This window comes from Thalassophryne amazonica, chromosome 7 (assembly GCF_902500255.1).
Source record: "Thalassophryne amazonica chromosome 7, fThaAma1.1, whole genome shotgun sequence".
Classification (NCBI taxonomy): Eukaryota; Metazoa; Chordata; class Actinopteri; order Batrachoidiformes; family Batrachoididae; genus Thalassophryne; species Thalassophryne amazonica.
In genome coordinates this window covers 25,458,326-25,483,149 of record NC_047109.1, presented here as the reverse complement: position 1 = coordinate 25,483,149, position 24,824 = coordinate 25,458,326, and the positions used below count along the sequence as shown (strand labels likewise).

The following is a 24,824-nucleotide window of genomic DNA, read 5'->3' as shown; positions in this document are numbered from 1 at the left end:
TGAAAAAAAAACAAAAAACATTAACTTTGCCTTGTTTGGTGTCACTTTTTTCAACACAACTGCACCTGTGTGACTTTACAGTTTCTCTTTCATTCTGAGACACTGTATTAACACAGTGAACCTAAATCCATACAAAACATAAAATCTGAATAGAAAAAAGTTTAGATTTTTTTTTTACTGTGAAAACCACAAACATGTTAAACAAACCATTTTAATAACTTAGAATGCAAATATAAATTGTACATTTCAAAGACATATGTAGAAATGCAGCAAGCAACAAAGTTCTATACAACTATTTAGATTAAAATGCAGGAAATGCTTCAGGCGTTTTTTTTTTGCTTTTTTTTTTTTTTTGGTACTATTTCCAAAACAGTAAGATGCCACATAAATGATTTGTGCCACTCAAAAAAAAAATTCCTGTCCAAAATAATCCAGATTGCACAGAGACCTCACCCACATGAGTGTCACTCCTCCTGTTGTCCACCTGGAGACAGCGTTGGTACTCTTATCTGCCTTGGGTGGAATTTTGATCAGAATCTCTTCAGCAATTCCCCCACATGGATTGGTGATCAACCTACGTGGAGTTGGTGATTTTTGATTGGCTTAGGACGTGCATTTTCCACCAATGATAAAGGGAAAGATAATTTTTTTCTCTGCTTCTGCTGCCCCAAGACTGAGCTCAACCAGGAAGTGAGACTGTTTATGAGATTGTTTGCTGTGCCTTTCTGCAAATATGCACACCAAATAATGACCATAATATTCAGGAAAAAACATAGAGGAAATTATTCATCATAATTCAAGTTATACTAGACCTGCTTTTATTGTGACATCTTTTCTTTGTGTGGTGTCAGTAGTGTAGTAATTTTCACTTTGTAAACCAGGGTTTTTTTCTGATTTTGGAATATAGCTGTAATTCTTGGTCATTGAGAAAGAGTGTGCATGGGATTGAGTGGGCAATAATAATCAAATGTAAAATTAGAGCATAGAGGTCTTAAACAGGCAGTATGGAGTCTGCAAAAATCAGAATATCTGTGAAAACACAGAATTGTGGGAAGCTGGAGATGTTGATTATTAAATATCAAACACATGAAAATGTAAAAGGTAGACAAAAAGTGATTTGACACAATATGACCCCTTTTTCTATCTTACTCCATCCCCTATATTACTCTTTCCAAGACATAAAATCCTGGATGGAAAACATCATGTCAAACACTGTCATGCTGTTTTAAGCCTGTAAGAGTTCTGTGGCTTTAATTAATGATTATTTTTCTGTGTGGAGTTTGCAAGTTCTCCCCATGTCTGCCTGGCTCTGCTCTGGGCACTCAGATTTCCTCCCACAATCAAAACACATGCAAAAAACCCAAACAAAAGCCATTGTTAAACCCTAGTCAGCTTTTCAGTGTAAAACATCCACTACTGTACACACAAACCCTCCACATTTATATGAATGACAGATATAGAAAGTTACTTTTGTAAGAAAAGTATTTAACAGGTAATTCACTTATGTGTTGAGCTGAGCAGCAGGAAATATTAACAAGGCTGATATGTTTCTGGGCTGGTGCTCATGTTTACAGAACCTTGCAAAATGTGTCCAAAGGGACTTGCACTTTATTTACTGACCAAGTAAGTAAGTAGACGCTGTAAAGCCGTAATCCATTCCTAAAATTTAAGGCCTGCAACACATTCCAAAAAAAGTTGGGATGTTATTTTAAACTGATGATGTCATCAGTTGATTGTGATCAAGATTTGGTACAAATGCAGTGTCCATAAAAGGCTAAACCTTTGAGGAGCAAAGATGGGCAGAGGCTCTCCAGTTTGCCAACAAATGCATCTGAAAATGATTGAAACGGTTAAAGCACAATGTTCTTCAAAGAAAGATGGGAAGGGAATTGCATATTTCTCCCTCTACAGTGCATAATATCATGAAACAAATCAAGGAATCTAGAGGAATTTCAGTGCGTACAGGGCAAGCATAAGCTGAACACCTGTGATAGCAGATAGCACTGTATCAAGAACCCTCATTCATCAATAACTGGTATAACCACATGGGCAAGGCATTACTTTCGGAAACCATTGTCAGGTACTACAGTATAAAGTTACATTCACAAATGTCACTTAAAACTTTACTGTGCAAAAAAGAACCCTTAAGTTAACTTTCTCCAGAAGCAGCGTCGACTTCTCTGGGCTCTGAGGCATCTGGATTCCACCATCACACAGTGGAAACGTGTATTGTGTTCAGATCAATCAGTATTCCAGAACTGTTTTGGAAGAAATGTTTTGTGATCAAAGACGAAAAAAGGGCCATCCATACAGTTATCTGTAACAAATCCAAAAGCAAGGGTGGTATGTAGTTGTGTCAGTGAACGTAACAAAGGTAATTCACACTTTTGTGATGGCAGCATTAATACAGAAAAGCACATTGAGATTTTAGAGCAACATACAGGGCCTTCAAGATGACATCTTTTCAAAGATGTCCATGCATTTTTCAACAAGACAATGCAAAACCACATTCTGCACACATTACAAATGGATGACTGCAGGGGTAGTGGGTACAGATACTAGACTTCAGTCCTGATCTGTCCACAACAGATAATGTGTGTGGAATTTTGAAAGAAAAAAATACAGAAATGATAACCTCATACTGAAACACTTCTCACAACTCACACCTGAAACACTTCTTTTCTTGGTATCCTCAACGCCAAAATGTTTTTTAAAGTGTCGTGAGAAGGAATAACAAAATTACAAAGTAGTAAAGGCTTCAGGATCCTTTTTTGGAGGAATGTGTTGCAGACCTTAAATGCATGAATTGATATAAATTAAATGAAAAAATTAAGTTGCCCACCAAAAACATGAAATATCATGGGTTCTTATCATCTGCAATATAATAAAAGTCACAATAAATGTGAGACTCACTGCATTTTTTTTTTTAAATCTGTATTTTCTATATAACATCCCAACTTTTTCTGATTTGGGGTTGTATTAGTCCAACCCCGTTCCTGTGTCCACGGCAGCTTTCTGTATTATTTTAATTCTGCTCTCACTCTGACTCTTGTTTTGACGATGGACTCAAGTTCAAGCCTCAAGACTTTATTCATTATCTCACACGGGAAAGTTAAACTGTTAGAAAATGACTCATACTCCAGTTGATATGGAGACTGAGGTGTGCACGATTGGTATTCAGCTTTAGTTTAAAAACATGTCAGCCACACTAAATCTTCTATGGCATCATTTGGAAGCTCATCTTTCAAAGCTTACAGGCCAGCTCATATATCCACATCACCAAAATCATTTCTGATGATTACAACTTAAGCATGGCATCCAAAAGCATAAACCCCAACATTAACTCCAGGCCAAAAGCATCCATTTATCTTTACTGCCATTATTATATAAATTCAATCAAAAAAAAAAAAAAAGAAAGGGCAGGCAACAAATGAACCATAAAAACAGAGTTAGACAAAAGTATGTGGTTTTTGGCTGGCTCTGCAACAGCATTGCTCTTTTCCACAAATCCAACCTCAGTACAGCTCAAACAGCTCACAAAGATGATCTGACCATCTGACACAAAACCAAGGGGTTAGAAGGTGAGAAGAAAACAATCCCATGCATTTTACTGACCTGCTTTGATGAACAGAGCTACAGATATAATGTTTAAGAAATCTGACCTGTCCAATTCCCAGCCAGTCAGCAAGATCTCGAGCATTGGCCAGAGCTGTGGACAGACCAACTACTCGAACGGTCTTAGATGTGTGGGAGGAAATAAAGTTGGTCCTGGACACGATGACCTCCAAAACTGGACCTCTGTCCTCCCCTGAAATGAGAAACAGTGAGACAGGCCCATCAAAATGTCCAGTCCAGTACGTCGGCTTGTGCTGTTACAACGTAAGATGCTACACAAAGAGGTAATGACAGAAATAATAAAAATAAAAAAACACAACAGCACAGCAGCAAATGTGCTTTGTGCCCAAACAAAACTGGAACACCCAAAAACTCAGCTCTTTACTGATGACAGGATTTGAAAGGAACTGTGTGGGGACTGCATTCTACTGTAATATGTGGTGATAAGTGAACTATACAACTATTATACTACGTTGCGGCCATGAACCTACATACACTTTTAGTGAACCCTTTCAAACAATCTGTGAGTTCTGTTGTCAAAGGACTCATCCTCAGCCATTATTGACAACTTTACACATACATCATATATTTCGTTCCGAGTCATGCTATTCTTCTGCTCTACACTTACATCCAGTTGGTTGTCGCAAACACTCTTTGCCAAATACCAATAACCTCACTGCAGTGTTTGCGACTGCTGTGCACAAATTTCATCCGGTCACAGCAGAGGACGAAAATTTCATAACTGTTAACAAAGCAAAAAATCTTCTGTACACCTCCATCCGTCAACATCAGCTGTGCACGTCCTGGCATTTATTCTCATCACAAAGTACTACTACCTATCACACAGATTTTACTAAGGACCAACTGTTCAGACAATCTGAGTGAGGCACAGAGGAGACCTCAGACTACAGAGCAGTAGTGTAAAGTGACATCAGAAAAGACGCGTGTAAGCTGTAATGCTGTCCAATTTGTTTTATTTAATAGCAGTTTATATTAAAGTTTATAAGCTGTTTTGAATGTTTTGAATTTGCACTCATGCATATTTACAATTTTTCTTTTGAATCAATATGTGGCAAATCAACTTCCCACGTGGCTAACTGAAATTTCCACCATTTCGCCACAGTGGCTAACCGTTTTTGAACCTCAGAGAGAACCCTGATATTGGTCATCCAGCGTGATATTGGTGATTTTTGTGGAGCATGTTTTTGGCTGTCAAAAACTCTTCCATGAATGTCACACACAACCCTCATTTCGCCTCATGTCATGGAGGTCGCAACTGAGTGTGTTGATCCATCTTGATTAGTGGTGATCCTTAATAGAGCGTGACAGCGTTTTTCTCTGATGTGTGCATAATTAAACCCTGCTGCACTGCATTCAGTTTCATTGCTGCAATATGCCGAAGAAGGACAGTGATGCCAAGTCAGCTAAAAGTCTTGTTCCAGTGCTCCTCAGCATGCTCCTGCAGGTGTTCCACCTGCTGCATGTGCCTGATGTTTGGGAAAACGAGCGAGACGAGAGCCGCGTGGAGCCACACATCTGGCTCTCTCTGTCTCCTCCTCCTCTCTGCGCCACTCCATGGCACAGAGCCCAACTAAGCATGCAGTCACAAAATTCTTCTGCTGTGGATTTTGAGGAGCAAACTGGAGCGATCTGAATTGTTCAGCAACTGATGGTTGGATGAATATGGGTGTGTGTGTGTGTGTGTGTGTGTGTGTGTGTGTGTGTGTGTGTGTGTGTGTGTGTGGGGAGACAATTTGCCTCATTCACAATGTGACAGAACTTAACGATGCGCGCAACATCAGTCTTGACCGTGCGTCATGGTTGCTGATAATCTGCCAGCAACACGTGCCATTAATGGTAACGCGTGGTAATAGGTTGCAGCATTTCCTAAGGACACCTGACGCCTCTGCCTCAAATCATCACATTCATGATCAGCAGCCAAGAATGTATACTTTGTGTCATTCATGACTTGCCATCGTTATGTGTAAACGCAGCTGAACGAACCAAAAATATTCTCAATTTTATTATACATTAAAACTTTACCAACACAATACATGGATTAAATAAGCCAAAAGTAAGCCCCTTTGGCTGCTCACTTGTTTGCACTCCAAGGTGGATCTGCATGTTGAATTGGCAAAGGTTTTATGCCGGATGCCCTTCCTGATGCAACTCCACATTACACGGAGAAATGTGGCAGGGGTGAGATTTGAACCCGGAACCTTCTGCACTGAAACCAAGCGCATTAACCACTTGGCCACCACCCCTTGATGCCTCATATTCTCACTCTCTCTCACGTACGTGTACACACACACACACACACACACACACACACACACACACACACACACACACACACACACACACACACACACACACACACACACACACACACCTTTGTGTTTTTCCTGTCTTATCGGAGAATTAACCCCGTGACCCTCTGGTTATAAGCCCACTTTTATAATCCTTCTGGCCACCACCAATACAAAGTGTGCTTGCTCATAATATTGTTATTTTTAAAACCTCTTATGAGCCTCCTGGGAACAGTCCACACACCACCAAGAGTAGCCTTCTGTCTACTTGGTACCAATGCAGCAATTTTGTGAGTCGTTATAATGTTCTTAGGACTCATCCATTAGTGACGACTGTACACTTCACATGAATACCATTTACTGCGGTGACCTATAGTGGATGCTTTGGCCACACTACTCAGTGATTCTGGGGTTATTCCATTCTTTGTATCAGTAATGTTCACCAGATGTGACATGAACAGAAAAACAAACAAACAAAAAAAAACGTTCCTCATGTAACTCAGATATTTTCAGAAAATCAAAAGCACCAGAGGGAAAATTATATTACGTAAATGCCTCTGTATTTAACTCACAGCACTGTTCAGAGATTTAAATAAATACACCCCCCCCCCCCAAAAAAAAAACAACACACACAACATGAGTTGTGGTTTTGCCAACTAAAGCCCCGAAGCCAATTTCCTTTTTTTTTTACCCTCTATGGTTTTAATTCTGTATTCATGTAACAACATTTTTTTTGCCAATGTCATCTCATGGACTCAGAAACATCCTTGCATATAAAACCATACAAACTTGTTGTGGTCACTTACCCAACAGGTGAATCTCATCTATGATGAGAATGGCGACTTTTTGAACATAGCTTCGGTTCTGCCAGCTTCGACTGACACCATCCCACTTCTCCGGTGTGGTCACAATGAGATCGGCCTGAGCAATCGCCCTCATGTCTGGGGTCACGTCACCGGTCAGCTCCACCACTCTGAACACAGCCAGACAGCAACAAGGAAACACTGTCACTTGATTACTTTACTAAACTGCTCTTTCCAGCCTACTGCAGCAAAAACAAACAAAAAACAACCCAAAAATAAAATTCACTTTATATTCAATAGGAAAATATAGCACAAGCTCTACTTTACAACTCGCTTTTTCCCCACCACACAAAAGCCTTCATGGAAAAAAAAAAAAAAATTATTCATTCAATCATAACCACTCCTCACTTCTGTCTAGACAAAGTCATACAGCACAGTGATTACCATGCGGAGTGTAAAGATTCTGACAATGTGGCTGAGACTGTGACTGCTAATTTTCCACATGAGGATATTGGTGACAAGGATGGACTGAAGAACATGGCTTCATCATACTATCTGTAGCCGCAGTACCATGATTGTTCCTAGGCCACAACCAGACTTTTATTAGTTTGACCTAACAGTTGCAGTGTACTGGCATAAAACACAGTGGGACTGATTATTAACATCAGGTTATTAGCAGCACTGATCGATGATCTGGTAGTGTATCACAGAATTGATATGTTGTGATTTTGCTTTTTTGGAGCTGATGTTGCCTTTTGCAAACCATTTGACTCAGTTGATCAAACTGCTATTTGGGACATACTGAGAATTCATGGGATACCCAACATGCTCCTGGACATCATAGCCAGTGCTGTACAGAGCAGAGGCAGATTCTGAGCTTTTCCCAAGCGGCAACACTTAAGCTCGTATTTTGACCCTACTGCAGAAGTAATTTTTCTTGAAGTTCCTTGACTGGCCGATTGAGGCTGGCTCCAAAACAGAGCAAATTCCCATAGAAGCCCATTTAAAAAAATCCAACTTTAGAGCAGAAATAATTGAGGATTTATTAACTAACCGTGAGGTCTGTACGGGAAAATATCATACCGAGGTATAAGTACAGACCAAACATTAGCTAGGTCCGTGCAAAAAACACTGAGGTCTGATTTTTCTGTACAGGCTGCACAAGCAAGGTTAATAATTCATTTATTATATGGCTATTATATTTATATAAACACTCAAACTTATGGCATCACCCGAATATGAAAGCTGGTGACGGCTCATAGTCAGACCTGTTTGCTTCACCTCCGTCAAAAACTTGCTTAATAGATGGTCCAGTCGTTAGCTGGTAAGCTTTCAATCTGTGTGTTTTTTCCGATGCTGTTTAGATATTTATGGAATACATTCGTGTCCGACTTGGTTTTTCTAATCGTGTTTTTAACTTTCTGGTTTGTACAAATGTGATACGCGTTCTGTACCGATTGTTATGGTAAAGGGGCTGATATGGGAAATATCAGACAGGAAATCAGCCAATCATAGAGCGCATAATGTCACAGCCATATAATAAACATGTTTATAGCCTCACTCCACCCCTTCATGCATTAATGAGTTCATCGTGAATCAGTGCGGGTGGGGCTCTCAACATGACAAGGCTTATTTTGGTTGTTCTGGGTTTCTAAATAAAACCAATGGGTGACACCACGCAGGCTCCGTCCATTATATATACAATCCATGGATTTTCCTGAGTGAAACCTGGTATTTCTCCGGGATGTGCTCTGGCTCCTCTAATGTTCAATGCTTCCATAAACTAGGTGTCAGGTAGGGTTGCGGAAATTACAGACTACAGTGTTTTTGTTGGTGAGAACAAATTTACTGACCTTGATTTTGCAAATGAAGCTGTGATCTTTGTGCTATCAGTGAATACTCTCAGAGCATTTAGGTTTGTGTTTGTCCTAATGAAGTCTAAAGATCCAGACTGCCTAGTCTGAGGCATTAGACCTGTGTCTCTATTTGGTGAAAGTGTTGAACTTGTAGAGATGTTTACTACACTGCAGTGACATTTATGTCTCAGGGTCCTCAGCCTTTGAGATGAAGAGACCACTGGGAAAATCTTATTCAGTTATGAGTAGTGGTGTAACGGCTCATGGCTGATCTGTGATCCTTAGGGCCCCCACTTTTGGCATGTATTAACTGCAAAGTTTATATAAGTGTGAAGAGATAACTGCTAATTTCAATACAGTATTGTAGAATCACAGTCTGAATGGAAATTAAAGCAGCTGTGCATGCATGTTAAGCTGTCGTGAAGGCAACCTGTTAAAAAATAGCATGGTGCTCCACTTGCTACATGCTCGGTACCTTCTGGATCCAAAAAACTGACAAACTCTAAAACATTAAAGAACATGAGGATGATGTGCCCGTCGTCTCTTCTCTGTGCAGCCATGAGCACAGTGAACCAAATGTCATGCTTGAAGCACGTGCACAGTTGAGCAGGCTGAAAGTATACAGCTTCGGAAAATAAGTATTCACTACATTTTCTCGTCAGGTCCACAGACCTGAATGAATATGAATCAGTGACTTTCTTCTGAAAGGGTTATAAATGATTTTTTTTACCATTTCACTAGATAATGCAGACATTCTCTTCATGATGATAAATAATTTCAAGTTATATACTTAGATCACCTTTACTGCATTTGTTTCTGTGTAGGCTCTCAGTTGTCTAGGTGGTTTCCATAGTAGAGAAGCTTCGACTGGACTGGGTTGCTTGACGTGAGGACGTTTCGCTTCAAATCACAGAAGCTTCCTCAGCTAAAATTCTTGCTCTGGTAGTCTGACTTCTGTCTTGACTCTTGTAGAGAAGAATAAACCAGAAGCCAACAAAAGCTGGAGTTTTTAACCTAACAAGACCCCTCCTACTGAGAGGCCGACTGCTATAGGCTAGTGACTAAACAATAGCTCTAATTAGCACCTATTGTGCTCTAGTTAGCACTCTCCTAATGATGGGATGGAAGCCTCCCCTGATGGCTCCCTTGACGACTCTCCTGATGACGTGAATGACTCATTACCATGAACAAAAGACTGAAACTGCTTTGACCTGAGTACCCCATTGTAAACAGGGGACAAAGCGTGTCTGAGGCCCGCCCCCCGGTTAAGGCTGGGTTTCAACTGTTTTACAAAGAATGCTTCCTTGACACCTCTCTCAAACCATTTCTTCTCTCTGGCTAAGATTTTAACTTCCTTGTCCTCAAACGTGTGGTTAGTGTCTTTCAGGTGGAGATGAACTGCAGACTGAGGTCCACTGGCGAACTCTCTGCGGTGCTGGTATAGCCTCTTGTTTAAAGGTTGCTTAGTCTCACCTATGTAGTGTTCATTACAGTTTTCCTGATACATAATACACTACATTGCTCTGTTTGTAACTAGGGATCCTGTCCTTAGGGTGAACTAATTTCTGTCTCAAGGTGTTAACCGGTTTAAAGTAAACTGGGATTTTGTGCTGTCTGAAGATCCTCTGTAATTTTTCCCCTACTCCTGCTAAATAAGGGAGAGACACTCTTCTTGTCTCCGTCTCCTGTCTATCTGGTCTCTTTGTTTTCTGGGACTTCTGCACTTTGTCCAGGGACCCTCGTGGGTACCCACATACTGTGAGGGCTTTCTGTACAAGTTGTTGTTCTTTAGCCCTTCCCTCTACAGTTGTGGGCACCTGTAGGGCTCTGTGTTGAAGAGTCCTGATCACCCCGAGCTTGTGTTCAAGGGGGTGGTTTGAGCCAAAGAGCAGATATTGGTCAGTGTGAGTGGATTTTCTGTAAACCTCTGTCTGGAGCTGCCTGTTCTCTCCAATCGTAACATCACAGTCCAAGAAGGCTAAATGGCTGTTTCTGGCATCCTCACGTGTGAACTTGATATTGGAATCCACCGAATTGATGTGTTCTGTAAAGTCCTCAACCTCCTGTTGCTTGATTTTAACCCATGTGTCATCAACATATCTGAACCAGTGACTGGGAGAGATGCCCGTGAACAACGTCAAGGCTGTCTTCTCCACTCGCTTCATGTACAGATTGGCCACAATGGGGGATACCGGAGACCCCATCGCACAACCATGGATCTGCCTGTAGTAATTCCCCCTAAACAGGAAATACGTGGTGTTAAGACAGATCTCCAAGAGTTGGCAGATGTGATCTGGTGTGAGTTTGGTCCTTTCAGGTAGAGACACATCCTCCAGCAGTCTCTGCCTCACAGCTGAGATGGCCTCAGTGGTGGGGATGCAGGTGAACAACGAAGTCACATCAAATGACACCACAGTTTCATCTGCCTACAGCTGCAGGTCCTTGATCTTGTTCACAAAATCTTGTGTGTTCTCCACATGGTGGTCTGAGTTACCAACTAGAGGAGCCAAAATCCACTTGAGGTGCTTGGCCAAATTGTATGTGATGGAATCTGTGCTACATACAATAGGCCTTTGCTGCATTTCTTATTTTTATTTATACATTTATTTTAGTTTTCATGATTTTGACAAAGGCAGTTTTTTATTGATTGATATGGTTCATATCGGAATTTCATATAACAATTAAGTACTAATTAATTAATTTACAATACTAATATATCTGATAAAAAACACAAAAAAATGGTAATGATCCCAAACAATTAATTATCAAACCCTTATGACAAAGAAATGCAATTGGGGCTTGATGTTTTACATTTTTGAATGAATTCATTTTATTATAAATAACTATAAATATAACTGACAACTAACAAATGTCATATTACACTGTTTTCACTTCAACTGGCACCAACCGTGTCCAACTGTTCAGCATTTGCATAAAATTGACATTTTGTCAAATTTGGCCCTGCCTAGGGGCCGGTGAAGGGACCACTTGTTTGTTGTTGCTGTAAAATGCCAAAAATCAATGGTAACTGGTTACATTATCTGTCTCCAGTCGCTAATGTGACCAAGGGGTGATGGCGGCCCCAGCCATGCTTAAAAGCATTGTAAACAATATAGTTCTAGTGCCTTCTACAACCCCTGGCAATAATTATGGAATCGCCGGCCTCAGAGGATGTTCATTCAGTTGTTTAATTTTGTAGAAAAAAAGCAGATCACAGACATGACACAAAACTAAAGTCATTTCAAATGGCAACTTTCTGGCTTTAAGAAACACTATACGAAATCAGGAAAAAAAATTGTGGCAGTCAGTAATGGTTACTTTTTTAGACCAAGCAGAGGGAAAAAAAAATATGGACTCACTCAATTCTGAGGAATAAATTATGGAATCACCCTGTAAATTTTCATCCACAAAACTAACACCTGCATCAAATCAGATCTGCTCGTTAGTCTGCATCTAAAAAGGAGTTATCACACCTTGGAGATCTGTTGCACCAAGTGGACTGGCATGAATCATGGCTCCAACATGAGAGAAGTCAATTGAAACAAAGGAGAAGATTAACAAACTCTTAAAAGAGGGTAAATCATCACGCAATGTTGCAAAAGATGTTGGTTGTTCACAGTCAGCTGTGTCTACTCTGGACCAAATACAAACAACATGGGAAGGTTGTTAAAGGCAAACATACTGGTAGACCAAGGAAGACATCAAAGCGTCAAGACACAAAACTTAAAGCAATATGTCTCAAAAATCGAAAATGCACAACAAAACAAATGAGGAACGAATGGGAGGAAACTGGAGTCAACGTCTGTGACCGAACTGTAAGAAACCGCCTAAAGGAAATGGGATTTACATACAGAAAAGCTAAACAAAAGCCATCATTAACACCTAAACAGAAAAAAACAAGGTTACAATGGGCTAAGGAAAAGCAATCATGGACTGTGGATGACTGGATGAAAGTCATATTCAGTGATGAATCGCGAATCTGCATTGGGCAAGGTGATGATGCTGGAACTTTTGTTTGGTGCCATTCCAATGAGATTTATAAAGATGACTGCCTGAAGAGAACATGTAAATTTCCACAGTCATTGATGATATGGGGCTGCATGTCAGGTAAAGGCACTGGGGAGATGGCTGTCATTACATCATCAATAAATGCACAAGTTTACGTTGATATTTTGGACACTTTTCTTACCCCATCAACTGAAAGATGTTTGGGGATGATGAAACCATTTTTCAAGATGATAATGCATCTTGCCATAGAGCAAAAACTGTGAAAACATTCCTTGCAAAAAGACACATAGGGTCAATGTCATGGCCTGCAAATAGTCCGGATGTTAATCCAATTGAAAATCTTTGGTGGAAGTTGAAGAAAATGGTCCATGACAAGGCTCCAACCTGCAAAGCTGATCTGGCAACAGCAATCAGAGAAAGTTGGAGCCAGATTGATGAAGAGTACTGTTTGTCACTCATTAAGTCCATGCCTCAGAGACTGCAAGCTGTTATAAAAGCCAGAGGTGGTGCAACAAAATACTAGTGATGTGTTGGAGCTTTCTTTTGTTTTTCATGATTCCATAATTTTTTCCTCAGAATTGAGTGATTCCATATTTTTTTTTCCCTCTGCTTGGTCTAAAAAAGTAACCATTACTGACTGCCACAATTTTTTTTCCTGATTTCTTATAGTGTTTCTTAAAGCCAGAAAGTTGCCATTTGAAATGACTTTAGTTTTGTGTCATGTCTGTGATCTGCTTTTTTTCTACAAAATTAAACAACTTTACTATCCGGGCCATCCGGTCCCTGTACGACCGCAGCAGGAGCTTGGTTCGCATTGCCGGAAGTAAGTCAAACCTGTTTCCAGTGCACGTTGGCCTCCGCCAGGGCTGCCCTTTGTCACCGGTTCTGTTCATTATTTTTATGGACAGAATTTCTAGGCGCAGCCAGGGTGTAGAGGGGGTCTGGTTTGGGAACCACAGAATCTCGTCTCTGCTGTTTGCGGACGATGTGGTTCTGTTGGCTTCGTCAAATCAGGACCTTCAGCGTGCACTGGGGCGGTTTGCAGCCGAGTGTGAGGCGTCCGGGATGAAAATCAGCACCTCCAAATCCGAGGCCATGGTTCTCGACCGGAAAAAGGTGCTTTGCCCTCTTCAGGTCGGTGGAGTGTCCTTGCCTGAAGTGGAGGAGTTTAAGTATCTCGGGGTCTTGTTCACGAGTGAGGGACGGATGGAGCGTGAGATCGATAGACGGATCGGTGCAGCGTCTGCAGTGATGTGGTCGCTGTATCGGACCGTCGTGGTGAAGAGAGAGCTGAGTAGGGGGGCAAAGCTCTTGATTTACCGATCGATCTACGTTCTGATCCTCACCTATGGTCATGAAATTGTCATGACCGAAAGAACGAGATTGCGGGTACAAGCGGCCGAGATGAGTTTCCTCCGCAGGGTGGCTGGGCGCTCCCTTAGAGATAGGGTGAGGAGCTCGGTCACTCGGGAGGAGCTCGGAGTCGAGCCGCTGCTCCTCCACGTCGAAAGGAGTCAGTTGAGGTGGCTCGGGCATCTTTTCCGGATGCCCCCTGGACGCCTCGCTGGAGAGGTGTTCCGGGCACGTCCCATTGGGAGGAGGCCCCGGGGAAGACCCAGGACACGCTGGAAGGATTACATGTCTCGGTTGGCTTGGGAACGTCTTGGGGTTCCCCCGGAGGAGCTGGGGGAGGTGTGTGTAGATCGGGAGGTCTGGGCGGCTTTGCTTGAGCTGCTGCCCCCGCGACCCGACTCCGGATAAAGCGGAAGAAAATGGATGGATGGATGGATGGAATTAAACAACTGAATGAACATCCTCCGGTGATTCCATAATTTTTGCCAGGGGTTGTACTGAACAAGCTATGTTGTGCTTTCGTATGGCTAGTATACTGGCACAGTATGGTACTATGCTTTCTACCCTTTTAAATTTATTTTATTAGAAAACGGAGCATGATGGGGCCTCAACTTGATCTAAAGTCTGGGTCTTTTAGTGAAGTTTAGGGCAATCACTTTAGTATTTCTTCTGTTTTTCTTTGTTGCTTAATGCTGACAAATTATACTGTATTTGTTGTCTTTCTGTCACCTGATTCTGTTTTTTCTCTCTGTTTGAGGTGCAGCTCCATCCAGAAGTGGGAGTGGGTGTCCTCTTCTGCAGGCCTCCTGTCCTGCGCAACATCATAGGCTCCCAAAATGTCTGCTATATTTGTATTGTCAATTGTGTCGGTAGCACGGCCCAAGCAGAGGGTTGCCCCTTTGAGTCTGGTCTGCTTGAGGTTTCTTTCTCAAATCATCCGAGCGAGTTTTCCCTTACCACTGTCGCCTGTGTGCTTGCTCTTGGGGTTGGTAAGGTTAGACATAACTTGGGTGAAGCGCCTTGAGGCAACTTTGTGTAATATGGCGCTATATAAATGAAATAAACTGAATTGAATTAAGCTGAATTGAATTAATGGCACCATTTGCAACTGGGAAAGTGCTTTTCTACACTGTTTATTCACAAAAATAAAAGTTTTCATATCATGAAAAATAATGCTGATACGAATATACTGATGAAAGGCTCATATCAGCTGGGCTCTAATTTAGACATATTGTGGTCATGTGGCACTTATGTATATGAAAAGTCAATGAGGTATATCTTCTATTATACATTCCATTTCTAAGGGAGAACTCTACTAATGTATACTAGCAGTAAATCCAAAAGACCTCAATCCCCCCCCCCCCCCCCCCCCCCCCCCCCCCCAGTGTAGTTCTGACCAGGACAGTATGAATTTTGATGTGAACAATGAATCCTTGTTGATCACAGGTTGGAATTTAAGTTAGCCATTTAAATAAAAAAATATTTACATTCTCTTCTCTTTGCACTGAGTCTCCATTAATTTGGTGATTTAATGTATACCGCTATTAGTTTTAAGCTATGAGTTTTTAGGTTTTTAGGCAATTGTGAATGACAGACAGATATATACTGCCATATAAACTGGCTATATGCTGCATGATTTCAGATAAGAATGAGGTTCCATTAACATAATTTTAAAAAGGGGGGAACCTGCTGACTACTGATTCCATTCACTCTTCCTCAGAACAATGGGGTCTTTGAAGACTTTGTTTTGTAAGTAAAAATGGTTGTAAAAATGAAAAGTTTATGAATCTTTGTAAAAAATGAAGACCCTATGCACATGTTGAAACATTTTGTGGTATTGCGTGCTGTAAAAGTGAAGGGAAATGTTTCTCTGATCCAACTTACTTTTTCCCCAGTTTCTCTTCCATCCTAATCTTCCAGTCCTCAATCCTCTCTCTGACTAGGGCTTTCAGGGGAGCAATATAAACCACCTGTAGGTGTAGGGGAAAAGGAAATAAACAACTTGCTATCTTCTGAGAAAACATTCCCTGTCAGTATTCTTCCTGGTTAGGTGACTGTGTAATGTTTGCTGTGACAACAGGCACTTCTAATCAGAGTGTGTTGCAGAATCAGTATGACCTATGTTGTGCAGATATGATTGCTTTCTGGTGCAAAAAAAGAAGAAAAAAAGCAGCCACATTAATAATGAGAGAAATTCCATTTTTGAGACATCTTCTTGGCCCAGTAAAGGGAAGAATGCATTTGTTTATTTGTAGATAGTACTTCATAAATTAAATATGTTTGATCTGACATCATCCTGATAATCAAATTATGACAAAAATAATAAAGATTGAAATCACCACAACAGCTTTGTTTAGTGGTTCTGTCAGTTTCGTTAACTGAATGAGACACTTGAACATTTGCGTTGTGTAAAGCATTATCTATTCATCCAACAGCGAATATACTAAAAAGCTGCTATATCCCATTAACAATGCAAGAACTGATCCAAAGGGAGCAGGACAGCAAGTCAAACCTTAGAGCCAGGATAGTTGTTGAAAACCCGAAACATGGCCATCTCTGCAGCAATGGTTTTTCCAGAGCCCGTTGGCGCCCCCAGCAGGACGTTGGTGTCAGTGTGATAAAGCGTGTGGAAGATCTGCGTTTGGATCGGATTGAAGTGGGTGAACTTGTACAGGTTCTCATATGCCCGGTTACCCAGAGCGATCACCGGCAAAGGCTGCAGATCCAACAGCTCTGAGAGTCAAAAAGGAATGTAGATGACACAAGAAGAATGAGGTGTGGCAGAAAAACCCACAATACAGCAACAACATTTACTAAACCAGAGCAATGAAGAAAAAAAATACATCAACCGTGGACTAAAATATAACAAATGTACCATTACAATCACAATCAAGGTCCAAAATCACGTCAAAATAAAAAACAAGAAAACAAGTTGTTTCACCTCGTCACCCCACATTTGGTTGCCAAATAAAGTCCCCCTCCCTGCACCCAGCCTTTTCAATAATATTTAATGAGAATTAGGCACCTTTTTCCAGTAAAACTGTTAATAAATAAACAGATGGAGAATGAAGCAGTAAAGTTAATAAACTTTGGAAAGAATCTTTTGTGATTTGACATTTTGAAGGGCCTTGTCATTGCACAGATGATTACATACTATGAACCTTATACTCTCATACTAACTCATCCTAATTATGGTTAGAGACATGAATCACAGAACATGTATCTTGATCCACCACTATTAGAAAGATAAAATACTTCATAATCTAAACTTGTAGAAAGTTAAGGGCCCCTTCGCACATAACACAATTGAGGCAGAATGGCACACAAAGGAGTCGTCAAATAGCATTCGTGGAAAATCAGAGCTGCAATCAAATGCCTCATACAGCAGACGCCACATCCATTCGGACACGGCACATGCACTCTATAATCGTGTGCCGCTCATGCCAGAAACGCATTCAAACGGCGGGCAAGATGAGGTCGCATTGCCATCTAATCATGTTCGCAGTATTCACAAGGCATGTCGTATGCAGGTCGGACATATTATGCCGTGGCCGAGGAGCTGCACAAACTCATCGGCCATATTTAACCGTGTCCGAATGGTGCGATCGAGGCAGCCTTCACACCAGCGGCTGAATGTCACCGAATGCTGGTTGAGTGCCCATTCGACCCACTCTTGGCCGGAGTCAGCCAGAGTCCAGGTGCCACCCAAGAACATCCAACACCACTCACCGGCCACTTCAAAAAGGCAGGGCCATTCGCGCTGCCAGCGCAAAAATATAGAGCGACAGCTGTGAGCCCAAGGGGGTGTGTCACTCAGATCATTCCAGTGCAGGCTCACCGACACTGTCAGATAACACACACATTGTCAGGCAAGAGTGCGAGTGACAGCGAGGTGTTCAATTAAAAGAAACAGTTGTAAAGTAAAAAAATACAAATGAGGAGCTGTGATGGCTTTACTTCGCTCTGGAGATACGGGAGCGTGTCCAGCTCAGACTCACTCTGTCAGTTGACACTGACAGGGTGAACACAACGTGTTAAATTAAAACAAAGAACAATAATGTTATGAGTTGATGGCAGATATGTGTTCTGCAGCTGTGATTTGCACCAAACAGGTGGGCGTGTCACTGACGAGCTGCAGCAGTTCAGCACCATGTTGTCACTGCTCAGAGCTGGAGAATACATATCATGCCATGTAGAACAGTACCTCTGAACACTCCACTGTGATGCACACGTGTCAGCATGCTTTCCAAATAAAAACACATAACACCTTCAGCAGTGCTTCACTGCACACTGCAGACGTTATTAGACAGGCTGCTCCATGTGAATATATCTGTCTGATCATATGACCACTCAGCTGATGATCCAAATGTCACATCCACCACGTGAGGGATAGTTAATTCTTGTACTATCTGCTCTTTATACCAGAAATTAAATATTTTACCAGACAAAACGCAATCCATGTGTTCCGTCATTTCCAACACAGACTGTCACATCATCAGGCATCAATTACACATCATAAGAATAATGAGGGGAACTTTATTAATCCCGAAGGAAATTGTTTTGCCAGAGTGCCGAAACAGTCACAGCAAATTGTTTTTTCTTTTTTTCTTTATTTTATTACAGTGAGAATAGAATCATTACCAGATTGTCTTACATTTACAAAGTATATTAATTGTTCTTATAATGTTTTGTGCTCTCAATTTGTCCTTAGACATTTTCATTGATTTATGTACATTTGCACTAGAGGCTGATATTTTTTCAGGAATCCCATGGGTCACGGGATTTCCATGAGATTCCCATGGGATGGGAGTCAATGTTACCATTCGTCACGTGATTGGGATGGTACAGGATAAAAAGTTAATGGAAGCAGACTGGACCAGAAACCGACTAATCAGAAAAGAAAGAAAACACTGGTGCCACCATTCTATAGTTTTCTTTCAGTAAGCCTACATCGTAACGCAAGTCAAAAGAACTACATGGCCCAGAAGCCAAAAGTGTTTCTGGCCGCTGCTTTCCGCCAGAATTCAAAGAAGAACAATGGATGCAGCGAACACCAGCAAAGAAACCAGTGTGTTAAAAGTGATTTGCAATGCAAAGTCAGAAATAATGACTTATCTATTAAGCTCACAGAATTGGCAGGGAAGTCACAAATATTACTGAACTTCAGGAGAGTCGAGTGTGAAGATGTTAACACGCTGTATGCTGCTTGTAAAACACGAGGAGAGGCGCATCACCCTCAATCCAGAAAATGGAGATTTCCTACATAGTAACATTTAAGGTAAGAACATGTTAGATGTTAGTTGAATGTGATGATTCTGACAGTTAGCCCTAATTAGTTTGTGGGCGGTGTTTTCTTGCAAACAGACAAATATCCAAGTGTGCTCAAGAGTGAGAAAGTAGACTGATATGGCCGTGGTATTAAGTTTGTTTGTTTGGATTAAGGCAGTAGGTGCCTCCCTATATTACCGCAGATGAACTGTTGCTGTTGCCATATCTTTTGAAATAAAATCCAAAAAAGAATGGGGAGAAGATCAAATCAAATTTGGTGTATTGCCTAAAAGCCAAAAAAAGAAAAAAAAATGGGAGCGGTACAGGTGGGAGCAGAATGGGAGTGGGAGCCATTTTACTGGGAGTGGGATGGGACTGCAATTTTTTTTTTTCTTACTCTGGCCCGGGATTTGGATAGGACAGGAATTTTTCTGTTGGAGTGGGATGGGACAGGAGTGAAAATCTACTCCCATGTCACCCTCTAATTTGAACATCTAATTTCTTCTGCTGCTGTGTGAGCATGATGTGGTCTCACACCTCTAATGTGTTCGCAATGTGTTTGTGTGCTTGCACACAAGCACGCACGCAAGCGTCACCAAGGCATCGCTCACGCCTGTCCGACCATGTGTCCCTCCTGACAGCAGGATGAACTTTTTCGCTATTTGCCAAATCATTTTTTTTCCCAATCTTTTTCACCCAACTTCATGTTATGTGTGAAGGGGCCATTAAATTAGCATTCAATCATTTCACATTTGTCAGTAATCGCTGACAAACAATCAAGTACTGGATACTATGTTTACATGTCACTAAATTCCTCCAGATAGACCTTTCATGAGATTATTCAATGACGCAGTGATGCTAAAACATGCCCGTTTTTCTCTGAGGCCAGTAGACGGCAGCGTTCCCTTAAAAAGGGCTGTCCATCACAGAAACTCAACAATGCCACCCCAGAATTTCCACATGTAAAATTGTGGTCAGATATGGAACTGCAGGAAACCTTACAAGACAGTTTGGGCAGAATGGCACCTTGCTGAAAGAGTCATGCTGGGAAACATGAGGGCAAAATCAATGGGACTGAGATTCTTCTTCACTCTCAGAACACAAGGCAAGTACACCTACTGAGACTACAGGGCACGAAAAGACACATAACACAGTCTGTGAGATAGACGGGCACACAACCTTCTTTACACGTCAACAACAAAACCTTAAAATCAGTTCTGAAATTCACAGTGAAGAGGAGCCACCACAAGTAAGATGTGATCAACAGTGTGATATGTTACTTTTGGATTCAGTGAGCTTTACAGCTCTAAATCCATTTCAGTGGCAGTAGAGCAGTGCTTAGCAGTTCACACAGCAACAAGGTGGCAGTGTTGGCTCCAATAAAACAACTTTCTGTGTGGGTTTGCATGTGCTGTGTGCAGGTGTGCGGGGTCCTCTGGGCACTCCCACCATCAAGAGATGCACATTAACCTCCATTTTGCAGCAGGATTGACACAGACAGGATTGACATACATTAAACATTCAAAAAGACACTTTGGCTGTTGGAAGTAATGTCACTATGGAGGTTGTCCAGCAGAGGGCTTTCCAATGCCATTGCTTACAAAGCTGTCAACAATGGCTGGGTCCCCGCCTCCCCCCATCACCCCTTGGTCACTTTAGCAACCAGAGAGGCAAAGCCATAAGCTGTCATTCATTTTCAATCAGATTGGCCATTTCACTATGCCACCAGCTAGTCAAGGCCAAAATAGAGAAGTCTTTTTAATGCAAATGCTGGGCAATGAGACATGCCAGGTGCCAATCCAAGTGATGACAGGATGGCGTAAGTTGGTTTGTATTTTTGAAGTTAGCAAGAAATGAACACTTGTATATATCGGCCGATATATCTGTATCATAATTTTTTACTCCCTAATATTAGTATTGGGCCCTTCCAGCTGTGCTGTAATTGACAGTTACTATAAAAATAGTCACAGACTTTGAAAGCAGGAGTGTGGAGACTGATTTGGTGTTAAGGTGTCATGTACACAAGGAAAATGAGCAGCAGGAAGTGCACACAGTCCAGCGTGATTCCAACCTGAAAGAAAGGGTGGTGAAGCAGACTTCAGATTACTTTAACTCCACACTGACTACAGGATGTCACAACATAACACCTTAGGACCAAATCTCTGGACCAAATTCTCATCAGACACACAGACAGCAAAATTCCGCGAGTTCAGACGGACTTGGCAAGTCAAGCCAGTGTGAGTTCAGCCTCATCATGTGTCTCCACTTATCATCAAACATGATTTCTTTTCTCTTAGATGAATATAATGGCTAAGCGGAACTTTGATATGAAGCAGTTGATTGATGTTTCACCAAAATCTCCGGCTGTAACCTGACCTCTGCTGTGGGATCGCTTCCTGATAACTGCTGCTCCTCCCGAGTGGAATGTGGTTAGAAATAATATCATGGTGACTTTTGTACAATCTGCAGAGTATGTGAGGATTAGGTGCTTTTCTTTTCCACCCTACATCAGTTTATTTTCTCCTCTCCGTCAAATTAGCGTGCACAAGTGTCAGTGAATAAAGTTTATTCCATGTCAGTGGTAATTTCTCAGCTTCATTGACAAACAAACAAACAAAAAAACATTAAAAATCTTTATTTTAGCGAAACACAGCAGAGAGAATCTGGTTACTACGTATCTGTGATTTGTTTTAGGGTCCACAGCTCGTTAATATTCATTTACTCATAATACAATAACATGCTTTTGGAGGGTGGTATGCATTTTCAGAGGCCCGACGTTCACGCCCAGTGGCCCAAAATGACAGATATTTTGACAGACTATCTGTCATTTAGGGCCACTGGGTGTGAATGGAGGGACTCAGAAAATGCATACCGCACAACAACAGCATGTTATTTGCATTATCATCACTTTCTACTGAGATACACAACACGTAACGCGTACATAAAAAGTTGGCTCACTTAACTTTTGCCGTGTCTGCTGGCGCGTACGCTGCTCTCCAAATTCGGCAGTGTGTCCTCATCAAGCTGGCTGCTTTAGCTGCATTGTCGTACTATCTATGAGAAAATCATCCAGAATATCCATATTGGTACCAAAACACACTTCTCGCCTTTTCATCTTTTCCTCTGCGGACAGTTTTTGCCCCCCTCTGCGGACAGTTCTTGGGCTGCGCGCTATGACGTCATTTGTTTACGCACAGCGGGCGGTTTTATCCAGGTAGCGTCGACGTAAATCTACGATACCGGCCTAGCAACGCCCCGGTAAAGTGATAATAATGCTCTATATCCAATTATTCCAGTGAAGTATCGTAGTAGTCAATGGGTCAACAGGTCGACAGGACGTCAGTCTATTGCAGGGCCACATATAGACAAGCAAACACTTGCACACCTTCGGGGAGAACATGCAAACTCCACACAGAAAGACCCAGGTGGGGAGTGATCCAAAGACTTTCTCCTTGTGAGGCAACAGCACCACCAATCCGCCGTGCTGTCCAGTCCGTCAACATCAGTGACAAAATAAGATAAGCTAAAACTTTGTTGTCTGTAAAACAGAAATTTAACTTACATGAGCTTCCGAAGCCCCAAGACATAAAACACATCAAACATTCATCATAAAACATTCAACATAAAATAATTTTAAAACTAGTATGTGGTCTGCAACAATGTGTTCATTTGGTCACCCTCTGATTTAAAAGTGCGATGGAGTGTGGCACAAATGAGTTCCTGTATCTATTCCTCCTGTAACAATGCACTCCAAAGTGCTTCCCAGAAGGAAGATGCTCATATTCACTGTTCAGAACATGGCCTGAGTCTGTACAAATTTTGTCCGCAAGTCGTATGGCTTGTTTCATGCACAGCTCTGTGAATTTGTTCTCCACCGAGTGATCCACAATTTTGGAGCAGATGTTGAGCAGTCTCAGTATCCTGTTCTTCAACTGCACTGAGAGGCCAAAGAACCACACAGAACTGCCATACAGCAACACACTTGAATGGTAGCTGCGTAGAACTGGTCCACAATGGCTAGACTGGCTCCAAAGGTTCGGAATCTCCTTACAAAGTATATTCTCCGCTGCAGCTTGTTGCACAGATAGTCTATGTGAACACTCCAGGAGAGGGCACTGTCCACATACACTCCTAGATATTTGAATGAGTCAGACTGTTTAATGATCTCCTGATGTATGAACACAGGAGCAATGGTGAGTTGAGGTTGGCCAAAGATGACTTCCTCAGTCTTGGCCGAGTTTATAATGAGTGTGTTCTGGTCACACCACTCAACCAGGCTTTTGACACAGTCATGGTACAGGTCTGGTTGTTCTTTTCCTGACAGTAGTGCCATCAATGCTGTGACATCTGAAAATGTAATTAGATGATGGTTAAACTCTTTTATCTCACATTCATTAGCATAGATTTTAAACAGTACAGGGGAACTGACACAGCCCTGAAGAACCCCGCAGTTTGTACTGATTAGGGGAAAGTGTGTGTTGTTTATTTTGACCAGCTGTAATCGGTCAAATCATTGCCTCAGAGATGGAGTGCCTCACTGAACACAAACTACTGACAAACAAATCACCCATGAGTGAAGAAATCTCACAGAATAAAACTTGAAAGTGAAGAAAGCAGTTTACTTAAATCAAATAAACCATGGGACTCTGCATCTTGACATCTACCATGCACCTAACAAACAAAAGGGTACTACTGGCAGTGGAAATTCAAGTCAAGCCAGACTTAACCGTTCCAGACCAAACCATACCAAACCGACCCAGACCGCTCAGTGGAAATAAGGCGTTAGACGCATACCTTAATTATTAGCTGACTGCTCAGCTGTTCCACGGTCAGTTGTGTATTATAAAATTTCATTTACAAGAAAGCAGATACAGTCATGTTCATAAGTAGTTAGCAATTACAACCCCAATTCCAATGAAATTGGGATGTTGTGTAAAATGTAAATTAAAACAGAGTACAATGATTTGTAAATCCTCTTCAACCTATATTCAATTGAATACACCACAAAGACAAGACATTTTAATGTTCACACTGATAAACTTTGTTTTTGTGCAAATATTTGCTCATTTTGAAATGGATGCCTGCAATATGTTACAAAAAAAACTGGGACAGTGGTATGTTTACCACTGTGTTACATCACCTTTCCTTCTAACAACACTCAATAAGTGTTTGGGAACTGAGGACACTAATTGTTGAAGATTTGTTGGTGGAATTCTTTCCCATTCTTGCTTAATGTACAACTTCAGTTGTTCAACATTTCGGGGTCTCAGTTGTCGTATTTTGTGCTTCATAATGTGCCACACATTTTAAATGGGCGACAGGTGTGGACTGCAGGCAGGCCAGTCTGGTACCTGCACTCTTTTACTATGAAGCCACGCTGTTGGAACACGTGCAGAATGTGGCTTGGCATTGTCTTGCTGAAATAATCAGGGACGTCCCTGACAAAGACGTTGCTTGGATGGCAGCATGTGTTGCTCCAAAACCTGGATGTACCTTTCAGCATTGATGGTGCCATCACAGATGTGTAAATTGTCCATGCCATGGGCACTAACACCCCCCCCATACCATCACAGATGCGGGCTTTTGAACTTTGCACTAGTAACAATCTGGAT

The 24,824-nt window shown here is 41.6% G+C and overlaps 1 protein-coding gene across 1 annotated transcript in view; it reads right to left on the bottom strand.

Annotated features, from left to right (window-relative positions):
• Nucleotides 1-24,824, bottom strand: part of ascc3 (activating signal cointegrator 1 complex subunit 3) — a 626,361-nt gene that overhangs the window by 132,330 nt on the left and 469,207 nt on the right. The window contains 4 exon segments of the mRNA XM_034173960.1: nt 3,663-3,808; nt 6,731-6,897; nt 15,829-15,914; nt 16,457-16,677. Of these exon segments, the coding sequence (XP_034029851.1) occupies nt 3,663-3,808; nt 6,731-6,897; nt 15,829-15,914; nt 16,457-16,677 (620 nt within the window).